Here is a 12,867-nt window from a genome sequence, read left to right on the forward strand (position 1 = left end):
ATAGTTTTCCAGAACAGAATAAAAATTTAAATAAGAATTGTAATAGAATACTAATCAAAATTAGAGAACACTTTCAAATACCCGCCAGTTATTGGCGACTTTCCTGATTTCACCGACTTTTCAAAAATGGAGTGTTTCAAAGTGCCTTAAATTTTTATTTGACCACATTTCTCTGCCTCAATATGCAACAGCCAGTATTTTGACTTAAAGAGGACCCGTCAAGAGGAACTCTCCGATAAAGCTAGCAGACACTGTCACAAAGTACAAAAGGAATGCCGGACCACGCTGAAAGTGGTTCGGAGTATTCATGAGGGGTTGGGACTAGGAGGCAGTTACTGCCTCATCAAGCTCGGCAGTCACCGCCGGCCTACGGAGTGGGAGGGGCGGTCCGGGGGAAAAGCAGCACCTCGGACCGCCACCCTCATGAATACATCGGACCACTTTGAGTGCGGTCTGGCGTTTCTATTGTACTACGAGGCAGTGTCTGCTAGCTTTATCGGAGAGTTATACTATATATAAGTTTGTATAACTTATTATTCAAACAATATCAATTATCGTATTTTTCGGCCTATAAGGTGCACCAAAAATCCTTTAATTTTCTCAGAAATCAAAGGTGCGCCTTATAGGCCGGTGCGCCTTATATATGAACTTATACAAAAATGTGCTAAAGACAAGATGTACTGTACATTTACCAGTGTTTAATAGCTCCATCCCCAGAAATTTCCTGCACCTTCCCACACAGTATACAGGGTCCCTAGTTCCTGAAGTGCCCTGGCACCACAACTAACATTGTGCCCATCCTGCCCTCCCCTAGCATGGAGAGACCGGAGCTGCCATAGTGCCGACCACGAGGCAATCATCATCATCAGTAAACAATCCCTCATACCTGACAGCCCTGTAACAGGGGAAAGAGAAGGAGCCACAGGGAACCCCACAGAAATAACACCCTGCCTGAGGAGGGAAGGAGAAGGGGCAGAGGGAGACCGCTTAACCCCTGCTGCATCACCCTACATTAACCCCCAGCAGCCCATACCTCTGAGATCGGAGGTCTCTGACACGCTGAAGACAAGTTTCCCAGGAAGTGTACTGCATTTGATCCTGCGCCTTATACTCCAGTGCGCCTTATAAATGAACCTAGATGTCTTAGCAGGCATTTATTAGAGGTGCGCCTTATAGGCCAAAAAATACGGTACTTCTTTAAAGGGGTATTCCAATGAAGACAAAATTCATAAATTTACTCAGGATAACAAAATGACACATTATCTAGTTCACTGTTATTAAAAAAAAAATACAGCATTTCACAGATATAATTCCAACCTATGTCTATCAGTCATGGTATATACAATTTGGTTGCGCCGGAATCTGGAATTCTCATGAATTCCCCCCCTGCATAACAAGACCAGCTCAGACACAGGCACTTCCTGCCAGCAAGCAGTGTGCAGAGACCTACTCTACTAGCTACAAACAGATAGGGTCTTTATTCGGGAGGGAGGCATATAGCAGAGTTGACTGTGTGTTATATGTGAGTTAGCAGAGCAGAGAGTATAATTGTGTTTTATATCCATCTAATGGATCTCATCATCACTGATCTGTCTTAACTCTATTTTTCTATGTGGCAAATACTAGTAGAATGTTCAGAAGCTAAATTAAAGTGTACCGTATATACTCGTGTATAAGCCGAGTTTTTCAGCACAAAAAATGTGCTGAAAAACATCCCCTTGGCTTATACACGAGTCAATACTTGTAAAAAATAATTAAAAATGGACTAAAAAAAAAAAAAAAAACGTATTTACTCACCCTCCGATGGCCCCGATGTGCAGCGCTGCTCCCCCAATGTCATCGCGGCTCCTCTTCTTTAACATAGTGCTGGGCGCCGCCATTGTTCTTCTCCCGTGCAGCGCCTAGTATGGCGTCAGCAGCGGCGTGTCATACTAGGAGCCGCACGGGAGAGAACAGTGGCGGCGCCTAACACAATGTTAAAGAAGACAGAAGACGGCGCGGAAGTAAGAAGAGGAGCCGGGAAGCCAGAAGAGGAGCCGCGATGACATCGGGGGAGCAGCGCTGCGCATCGGGGCCACCGGAGGGTGAGTAAATAAGTTTTTTTTTTTTTTAATTCTGGGCTGACTGTATACTACTGGGGGGCAGGCTGTATATTATAGGGGGCTGGCTGGCTATATACTTGGCTGGGTCTGTGACCAATGCATTTCCCAACCTCGGCTTATACTCGAGTCAATAGGTTTTCCCAGTTTTTGGTGGTAAATTAGGGGTCTCTGCTTATACTCGGGTCGGCTTATACTCGAGTATATACGTTAAATAAGCCCTGTATCCTGATCATCTAAGCAGATTATCAGCACACAGCATCTCAAAGCAAAGAGGGATCATGAAGTGTCTGCTTAAACCTACCATTTGATTTCATGCATTATGAAGCAAACAGACCCTGAGAATGCTGTAACTACACTGATGCAGGATCATATCTTGTTTAATCCCTGTGCTGAGTTGTTTTGATGAAAAAACAAATTATAAAATTAAGGATAATGAGTCTGTGGCTTCTGTGCTTGGGCTCGGCGCTTTTCCTTTCACATTAGTTATGCACTGCGCCAGAGAATGATGTATTTAGTGTTCTTCCTGCCAGGCAGAATAAGCAATTGCAACCCAGCTCAGGTTGATTAGTCCCGTCTGTTCCGAAAGCTCCATGTGCAAAGTGAATGCAGCTTTCCCAGGGTCCTGAATTTTATAGTTTTTTCAGAAAAATCACTCAGCTCATGTATTAAAGGGGTTATCCGGGTTTAAAAAATGTCTTATGGCCGGGCTGGGGAGGGCTATTTAAACACAATAAACATGTACTTACCTCCTCCGGTGCTGCCAATGTCCCGCGCCGCGGCCGGTCTTCTCTGTGCGCCGGTTTCATTACAAGTGCGCACAGAGAGCTTCCGGCCGGCTGCTGCCATGCGACACCATCTCCCAGTGCTTACAACGCTGAGAGATAGGGACAGATGGGAGGAGCCGTCCACATCGCGGACCGGAAGCTCCATGTGCGCGGCTTCCGTGCCCCTGTAAACAAACAGGGGCACGGATCGAAGGGACCGCGGCGCGGGACATCAGCGGCGTCGGACGAGGTAAGTACATGTTTATTATGTTTAACTAGCCCTCCCCAGCCCGGCGCTAGGTAATTTTTAAAACCCGGATAACCCCTTTAAACAAGATAAGATCCTGCATCAGTGAAGCTACAGCATTCTCAAGGTATGTTTGGTTCATAATGCATCAAATCTAATGCTAGATTTTCTTTAAAGAGTCCCCGCCCACACTCTAGAATTTTACACTGACCATCACCGAGTTATAGGAGGCAAAACAGTAATAAAATAGAGTAAAATTGTAGGGGGTTAAAAATATCTTTATTATGTAATCACTAGGGGATCCAAATTTGAGAACCTTCGTTTATGGGCTAATCACCCCTTCCCGACATATGACATACTATTACTGCATGGCGGGAGGTGCTTTCCCGCAATATGCGGTAATAGTACGTCATGCATCTGGCGCCGGCTCCTTAACTGAGCCGGCGACACCCGCCTCTAACACCCGCGATCGCAACCCCAATACTGCCAGTGTCCCGGGGCTGCGCAATCTTCTTCCAGGGAGCATGCGCTGTATTACACTGTATTAGGTGAAAAATAGCTTGAACAAGCGATCAGAGGATCGCTTGTTCAAGCCAACCTGTAAGAGTAAAGAAAAAAAGTAAAAAAACACTTAACATAAACATTTATTAATAAAAAGAATTAAAGTTACAGTCCCCTAAACACAAACATTCCCTATACATATCTAATAAAGTAAAAAAACCCTGAAAATCTCCAAAACCCCCCCACATATCACCGCGTCCATAACAATCCGTACAATAAGTCAGAAACATTATTGGACCCGTACGGTGAAAGCTGTAAAAACAAAACCCGAAAAACTCGCCAAAAATGTAAAATTTGTCATAAAATCCCTTTACAAAAAAGTTCCAAAAAGTCATCAAGAAAAGTTATGTGCGCCAAAATTGTACCACTGAAAAGGACAGAGGTAAATGAGGTATCACCGTAATTGTAGTGATCTGTAGAATAAAGATAATATAGTATTCTTAGTATACGGTGTACGACTCCCAAAAAATACAAAAAGAAAGGAAACCAAAATTGACAATTTTCTTTTCAGCCATACATTCAAGAGTTAATAAAATGTCATCAATAAGCTAATGACCCACTAAAATGAAGTATTTGTTAAGTGCATCTCATGTTGCAAAAAATAAGCCCTTGTTTGTCCAAATTGCCAATAAAATAAAGATTGTATAGCCAATAAAAAGTAACAATGCATAATCTGCTCTGAATGGCGCAGCTTCCCTTCGATGCCCTGGTGTGTGCCCATACAGCAGGTTACCACCACATATGGGGTATTGTTATACGCGGGAGGGATTGGGTATCAAACTTTGTGGAGTGTTTTGGTATTTGATCCACTGAGAATTTGTACATTTTATGAAAAACACACTCATTTAGCCAAAAAAAAATTTCATTTCGAAATTGCATCCGATTTTGTTTTAACCCCTGTAAACCAATTAAAGGGTTAACAAACTTCATAAAAGTTGTTTTACGTACGTTGAGGGGTGTAGTTTCTATAATGGGGTAATTTATGGGGTTTTCCTTTTATTTAGGCCTCTCAAAGTGACTTCAAACCTGAGCAGGTCCCTCAATAGCAGGATTTTGCGTTTTCTATGAAAATGTGAGAAATTGCACCTAACATTCAAAGCCCCATAACATCCTACAAAAATGAGAGCATGACACAGGGCAGATTTGAAAAAATGGGCCGTGTCAGGAAGGTGAAAAGTGGCTTTGGCGTTAAGGGGTTAATTATTTCACAAAACAAGAGTGCTCCCATTTATCATTTTGCGACAAGTGAAAAACAAGGCTTTGGAATTAATGGAGGTGGTGGAAGGTGCCATTTAAAGAGTTTTCTGGGACTTTCATATGAATGGCAAATACTTAGAATTGGTTATTGGTTGATGTCCAACACCAGGTATCCCCTACTAACTACTTTGTCAGGGAAGCGCTACTCAGGCAAGTACTGTGGACCCTCACTATATACCACACAAAGCTGGATACTTTACCACCACCAGCTGGATAGGAGACAAGACAGAAATTCCCCTTTAACAGTTTTTGAAGCACTAAATGTGTGTCCTGGTACTCAGATACAAACCATAAACAGGGTCCTAATGTATAATAGGCAGACACTTGCCAGAACAAGCACATGAAGCATGTACCAACACAGAAAGTAACTTAAGACAAACTTAAAACAAACTCAAACAGATGACAGGTACCACATGATGATCAGCAACAGCCCAAAGGGATGACAGGTAACAGAGCAGGTGGATGATGAACAATAAAGATCTAACAACAATTGAAAAATGGAGATGTCTCACTTTCCATGTGAAAGGCCTATCATAGGCTTTGTAAAGGCAGATCATGAGTCAAAAAGACTGAAGGGATTTTGTAGATATGTATAACATGTATAGCAGATACCAACAACCAAAAAGCTGGAATTGGGTATCCACCCTCCTGATATTAACCCCTTCCTGCCAATGCCCTTTTTATTTTTTACGTTTCCATTATCTGACTCCAATAATTTTGTTTATATCTTGGTATATGGAGCTGTGTAATGTCATTTTTTGCAGAACATGATGAGGTTTACATAGATACCATTTGAAGGACTGTAAGATAATTTCTATAAGTTGCACAAAAAATGGTGTTTCGTACATACGGGCGCAATTTACAATTACGAGATTCACTGTTGCAATAACTATTTATATATAATGATAGATATTGCTGTGTGCCAAAAGTCCTGATCTAACATGTTTATGGTTTTTATAGTTTATTTTTATATCAGTTTTAGAGAAAGGGGGCGATTTCAACTTTCAGGGTGGCTTATTCCCCAGGTTCCCTTGAACTTTCCTTGAACGCTTTCCTAAATCCTACAGACTAGAAGAAGTGCTTTCCAACTTGAGACGGCTGTCACCGCAGCAAAGGGGTAACTTTGTCCTCCTTTAGGCTACATTCACACTAACGTATGGAGGACGTATATACAGCCGATATACGTCCTCCATAGACGTCAATGGGCGCGCGGCGCCCTACGGGAGTGGTACGGTGCGCCATTACTTCCTATGGAGAGGGGCGGGGGTGAGCTGCGCTCTCCTCCTCTCTCCGTGCACTGCCGTTGCCCGCTACGGTATGGTACGGGCGGACAACAGCAGTGTAAATGTAGCCTTATACTGTGAAATAAACAAAACAGATATAGAAGACTGGTGAGTGCTGCTCTATTTTTATTTTGGATAGGCTGTCCCTAGATTTACCCCTAAACACTGACTCCAAGGCCAGTTTCACATGGCAATACATTACATCATACAATGTTCCAACAACGGCTAATCTAATTTATCCTCAATGAGTACAGGCCAAGGGACCAAGATGACACAGCACAAGCTCAACCACCTTCCCAAGTATAATGCACAGATTAAATGGAGCCACTAGGAAGTATAATTTGCTCCATGGACAACAAGAACTAATTTGGCTTTGTAAATGGAAAAAGTTTGAATTAAAATGATGACTTTTTGGAGTTCAGAGTGAAAAACAAATGTCAACAGAGGGGCCAGTCCTCAACCCCTTAGCACTCTGCGCCGTAGCTGTACTGCGCCGAGTCCCGCGAATAGCGCTCAGCGCAGTACTGCTACTGCGCAGAGACTATGCCTGTTCAGCTCTGCACAGGAGCCGAACCGGCATTGGGGGGGGTCGCGGGATGTCAGCGGTAATCTACCGCTGACATCCCTGGCTAATATCGTGGTCGGAGTGGGTTCCAATCGCGGGTGTTTAACCCGTTAAATGCCGCGGTCGCGTTATCTTTACCCCACGATCGCCCCCCCCCCCCCCGCGCCGTTTTCGGGGGTGCCGATCGCTACTATGGCAGAAGCCATAAGATGCCGTCTTTAAGATGGCGTCTGTGACGTCATCTTAAAGGCAAAGAGTCAGCCTATGCATCTGCATAGGCTGACACTGCTAATACACTGCAATACATCAGTATTGCAGAGCATTATCATGAACAAGCAATCAGATGATTGCTTGTTCATATCCCATGGTGGATCAAGTAAAAAAAAAAGTTTTTCAATAAAAAATAACTTTATAAATCACCAAAAATGCCCATATGCCCCAAAACATATAAAGAGACATAGAACGCTAAAAAAAAGTCTAAATCATAACACAAACCCCACATATATAGTATCACCTCGTCCGTAACAATCCATAGAATAAAACTAAATAACTATTGAACACATATGATGAATGCCGTAAAAAAAAAAAACCTTAAAAAACCCGCCAAAAATTATGATTTTTACCTATTATATCCCACTAAAAATGCAATAAAAAGTGATCAACAAAACATATGTACTCCAGAATGATACTGTTGCAAAGTGCAACATGTCCTGCAAAAAAGAAGCCATCTACCAGCTCTGTAGCTAAAAACGTAACAATGTTATGCCACTTGGAAGACGGCGATGCAAAAATGATAGATTTTTTCCCACATTACGGTTTTATTTGGCAAATTTAGTAAAACATAAGAAAAAATATTCATGTCTGGTATCCCCGTAATCGTATCAACCCATAGAATAAAGATAACATGATTATTAGTCTATACGGTGAACACGGGAAAAAAAAAAAAAAAAAAAGTAAAAAATCCAGTACAGAATTGATGCTTTTCTACTCATGACCTCAAAAAAAGTTCCTAAATTTTCAACAATAGGTGATACCAACCCCAAAATGGTAACACTGGAAAAAGCATCTCATCCCGCAAAAAAAATGCCGTCACATGGCCCAAATAACGGAAAAGCGAAAGTTTTATAGCCTTCAAAAAGGGGGCAACGAGAAAACTAAAATCCTGGCAGCTGCAGGGCTCTCCTTCCCTTCTGCGCCTCGCTGTGCCCCCATAACACAAGTAATGTCCACATGTGGGGGGTCTCTGCACTTTGTAGAAATTGTAGAACAAATTTTATGGTGGGTTTTCTCTTTTTATCTTTTGGAAATGTGTAAATTTTAGGGCTAAATGAACGTATAACCGACAAAATTTGACCATTCTAAATTTCACCGCCATTTTGAATCAATTACTATGAAGATCTCAAGGGGTTAATCTTCATAAGTGCTGTTTCTGATAGCTTGAGGGGTGCAGATTTGAAAATGGTTATATAGGGGGTTTTTGATGCTAAATATGTAAAATTTAATTTCAAACAGTATTTATCTCCAAAATAGTTAATTCTGAAAATACGGAAAATCGCTATTCAATTTGCAAGCCGCGTGACGTCAAAATAAATTATCCAAAAATTATGAAAATGTAAAGTAGACAAATGGGAAATGTTATTCGGCAAGTTATTTAGGTGGTAAATCTATCTGCCTGAAAATGCGGCGATTTTGAATTTCGAAAATGGCAAATTTTTCTAAAAATTCATCATTTTTTCTTTTTTTTGTAAATAAACAAAACTTATCAGCCAAAATTTACCACTAAAATGAAGTATAACATGTGGGGAAAAAACAAACAAACAATCTCAGAATCACTTTGATAAGTAACAGTGTTCAAAAGTTATAACCATATAAAGCGACGCAAGTCAGAATCCAAAAAATGGGACTGAGCCTTAAGCTACAAAATGGCTGCGTCCTTAAGGGGTTAAAAGACACCTGTCATCAGGTCCGTGTCACCAGTCCTGTCACTACTACCTGTTGGAGCAGCTCACAAGGATCCCATCCCAGCCTTTATCTAGTTTTTTCATACACTAATCATTATAAAATCATCTTTTCTTTATTATGTAAATTAGGCTGGTCACATGGTGAGAAGCAGTGTTGTCACCCCTGTTACCCCTCCCCCTGCTCATGTATGTGTGTATGTATCGTAAAGCATAGTTAGTGTATCTGCTGACATGCTGCATCCTCCTAATACAGAGACATAGACATCAGCTACACAAGTACCTGACATGTTCTGCTATAACATGGCTGCATCCTGGAGCTGTTGTATCTTTCACATACACAGGCTGCAGGGGGCGTGGCCACCAGCAAGCACATGGAGCAGCCATTACATGGAGCAGCTGTCAGTCAAGCACTGGGGGTGTGGCTGTACCTCCCACTCATGAATAAGCTGGACAGCTTGAACATGCTAATGACGCATTGGACATTTCACAGATCATTTGCATAGAGCTTTAGGACCTCATTGCTTAGGTTTACAGGCATGTAGAGGGACAATGAAGGGATAGAGGCAATGCTTTCTAATGGCAGTTTATGAAAATATATTTAGTTTAGGGGGGTTATTTTGCATGACGGGTTCTCTTTAAGGGGTTAAAGTCAACAAGTTAGTAAAATATTGCGCAACATTAAATACATTTAGTTAAGATTTCAGCAACAGACTTTAAAGTTATATAACTTCCCTGAAGACATTTCAACTTCGGGGGCCGCTAAATAAAAAGCTTAATACAAGTCACATAATGCAGCTAAAATGTTACTCCTGTACACACAAGGACTATCATGCCTCTAAAGTTTGAGGAAACAGGAGGCATGGTAAATGGAGAGAAGACCTCATGAATGTTCTTTGGGGGACCAGGACTGAACGGGCAGTTTCCAGGTAATTCCTATGTGTTGAGACTAAAAAATACTTATGAATTTGTATTACTGATGTGTAAAACATCAGCAATTGAATTACTGAAACCCAACTATACACAAGAAAGTCAGGAAGGAAATCCTATTAGGGATCCATAGAAAATATCAGCTCACGAGAAGAAGTTGTGCAACTGCTATCAGTGATTCACAGTATGTGAGGCGTCATCCATCTTTATACCCAGAATATCCAGAGCAACCTGGATCCACCTCAGCATTCAGGTTTTGGTTTGGCAAATAGTGAAACAGAACATATAAGAAGGGAAGTAATTATATATTAAACAATCATGTTCTTTCTAAATTTGGGAATTCCAATACCAGATCATTGTATGTAAACCATAAGCTTAAGGCAAGTTTCTACAGCCAGTCATTTGCAGCACCTACAGTCTGAGTGGGCAAGAGGGTCTGGTGACAGTAGAAAAGACACAGGTGGACATGGAAACTACAGACGTGTGTGAGCCCATAGAAATACAAGGGGACTTCCATGTGGACAAACATTTTTGTAAGGGCCCAATGGCACCCTATGCTCCTCACATCTTCTGGCTGGACTGCAGCACTGGCACAAGTCGATGCACGAGATTTCTATAGAATACAAGGGCTCGTGTCCTGTGTAATGTCTGCAGTCCATGGGATTGTATCCCCAGGTTTCACACTTGTGCACGAGCCTTTAGACTGTCTAGTTTATCTTTGCATCTTCTATCTATTGAACAAGTTAACACCACATAAATGGGCCAAATTGTTGATGCAATTGCAGAGTTCTGACACTTCATTTTTCTACAAAGCTATACCACCTGTCAAAAAAGTGTCTAAGGCTCCATGCACGTGACTATGTGGCGTGGCCATCAACTGGCCAAAAACTCCCTTGATAAATACTATTTTTTGGATGAAAATTAAAGAAGGATTACCGTCATAAATTGTTTGAGAAATCTGCCCCATTATTATTATTTTGTGAGTCAGCAGGGCCACGGAATTATCTAATTGATAGATACTTTTGGGTCACTATATTCTGCCAATACTTTTGCTGGGCTCACATTTTTTTATTGGTTGATTTGTATTTCATCTTATTCATTTTATTCTTTAGATTTTGATATTATGGACATTCACCGATATTTTTCCTGAAATTTTAGTTTTTTCATTTAGTTTTGTTTACAGCCTTGATTTATTTTAGCATTAGAATACAGTCTATGGCAAAATGACAAGTTCCTTACTTACCCCGACTACACTTACAATGGAACCGCTCTTGCAGCCATTCCATTGCTTTCACTTATTGTAAAGGTAAAAAATCATGTCTGACTAGAGAACTTTGGGAGACTTTAAGGTTTATGCAATAAAATAGCAAAAACCCAATGTCATCTTTAGAAGGTAGATGTGGCTGATTGGTTAGTGCCTCAAAAATGCTCAAAGTTGCTTTAGCATACACTCTGTTGGGTCATTGACAATGTATAAGCATCTGTTACCCAAGACCTGGCCTCACGTCAGTCATAGACAAGGTATTCCTCATTGATCAGGGGTTGGCATTACACCCCAGGTAATGTTGGAGAGTGCCTTAGGACAAAGGTCACCCCATAGATCATATATAGACCTCAATCCCCGAGCCTAGAATGGACTTTATGGAGCATATTCAAGCGTGCTGCTCTCTACATCTATGTCCACATCTAGATTCCAGTGTCACAACACCTGCCTGACAACTAGGGCATTAGTTGGAGACGACCACTTGCAGGATCTACCTGTGCTCACACGTACCTGCCTGACCCTAGAGAAGCAACTAGGAAACGTTCCCAGGATTAACCAGTGAGACAGGAGGACATCACCTATGACCCCGGTGATAGCAGGTGTAGTAGGAAGTACAGTATGTACTCGGAGGATACCTGCCCCGTCACACTGACACACACATGACACTAGGCCCGCTGCACTCACCACACACTTCTTGCCCAGGTAGCTGAACAGAGTGTCATTCTCCTGCGCAGTGAGCAGGATGGAGCCGCAGTTGGTGACCCGCTTGGTCTGCCGGTTGTTGTTGTTACTCATGTCTGCGGCTCAGGGTCCTCCCTGCGGATGGCAGCTCTACCCCGGTGCTGACTGGGGAATCAGGGCCGCTCCATGTCCCGGGCGCTTGTCGTCGTGTTGTGGGAGGATCTGCTACTGCCGCTTCCTCCCTAGCTGGCTGAGCAGGCCGGCGTTAGTGGGGGCGGGACTTGCTAGGCGTGCGCGATCCCGACAGAAGCGAGCGCGCCCCATAGAGCTAGCACAGAATCACCGGGTGCGTGTCGCGTGGTGCAGTTCTGTATACAGCCGCTAGAGGCGTTCAGGAAATCAGACACACGCAGGGCACTCGGCTCAATGATTTTTTCCTCTTCAGCCTCCGTAGTCTTCTACTGATGCTGGAGCCTCCAAACTTCGTTCTATCAGATGGAAGAGCAGAGCACATTGCCTCAACTTACACTTTTCACCGATATGGTTTTAGGTGCACATAAAATTCATTGTGTAAATATATAGCATTAGTGAAATTTTACTTTTTTTTGGAAAACCGCAGTTGATGCAGTTTTGTGAAGCCAGAAGTACAAGTCTTTCTCTATATTCCTCTTGAAAGTAAATTTGATTTGGCCGAGGTACAAATTGCACAAATACTACAGTTAAACCTTACTACTGTGTGTAAACCAAAGGCTGCGTATACCTGGTCGTACTGACATCTCATCTCATGCATGGAATGTGCTGCCGAAACCAGAACACACCTCCCATCTCCCCCTCACATTGTGTCCCCTATCTCTCCCTCACATTGTGCCCCCCAAGTCTCCCGCACATTGTGCCCCCCATCTCCCCCTCACATTGTGCCCCCCCCATCTTCCCCTCACATTGTGCCCCCCCCCATCTCCCCCTCACATTGTGCCCCCATCTCCCCCTCACATTGTGCCCCCCACCTCCCCCTCACATTGTGCCCCCCACCTCTCCCTCACATTGTGCCCACACTAATAATGTGGTCCGTTTCATATTCTTAGCTTCATATTCTGTACCTCCATTTCCCCCTCACATTGTGTTCCTCCATCTCTCCCTCAAATTGTGCCCCTCCATCTCTCACTCACATTGTGCCCAAACTAATAATGTGACCCCCATCACATTCTGCTCCTCCATATCCCCCTCACATTGTGCCCCAATCTCCCCCTCACATTGT

At 42.7% G+C, this 12,867-nt stretch overlaps 1 protein-coding gene across 2 annotated transcripts in view; it reads right to left on the bottom strand.

The window, feature by feature from the left end:
• WASL (WASP like actin nucleation promoting factor) overlaps positions 1-11,910 on the bottom strand; it is a 37,443-nt gene extending 25,533 nt beyond the window's left edge. The window contains exon 1 of one of the 2 annotated variants that reach the window (XM_072147022.1): positions 11,616-11,910. In XM_072147022.1, the coding sequence (XP_072003123.1) occupies positions 11,616-11,726 (111 nt within the window). In that variant the 5' untranslated portion in view covers positions 11,727-11,910. The remainder of the gene's footprint in view (positions 1-11,615) is intronic. The other variant, XM_072147023.1, reaches the window with a different exon arrangement.
• Between the last annotated feature and the right edge of the window lie 957 nt (positions 11,911-12,867).

The sequence above is a fragment of the Engystomops pustulosus genome, chromosome 4 (assembly GCF_040894005.1).
Source record: "Engystomops pustulosus chromosome 4, aEngPut4.maternal, whole genome shotgun sequence".
Taxonomy (NCBI): domain Eukaryota; kingdom Metazoa; phylum Chordata; class Amphibia; order Anura; family Leptodactylidae; genus Engystomops; species Engystomops pustulosus.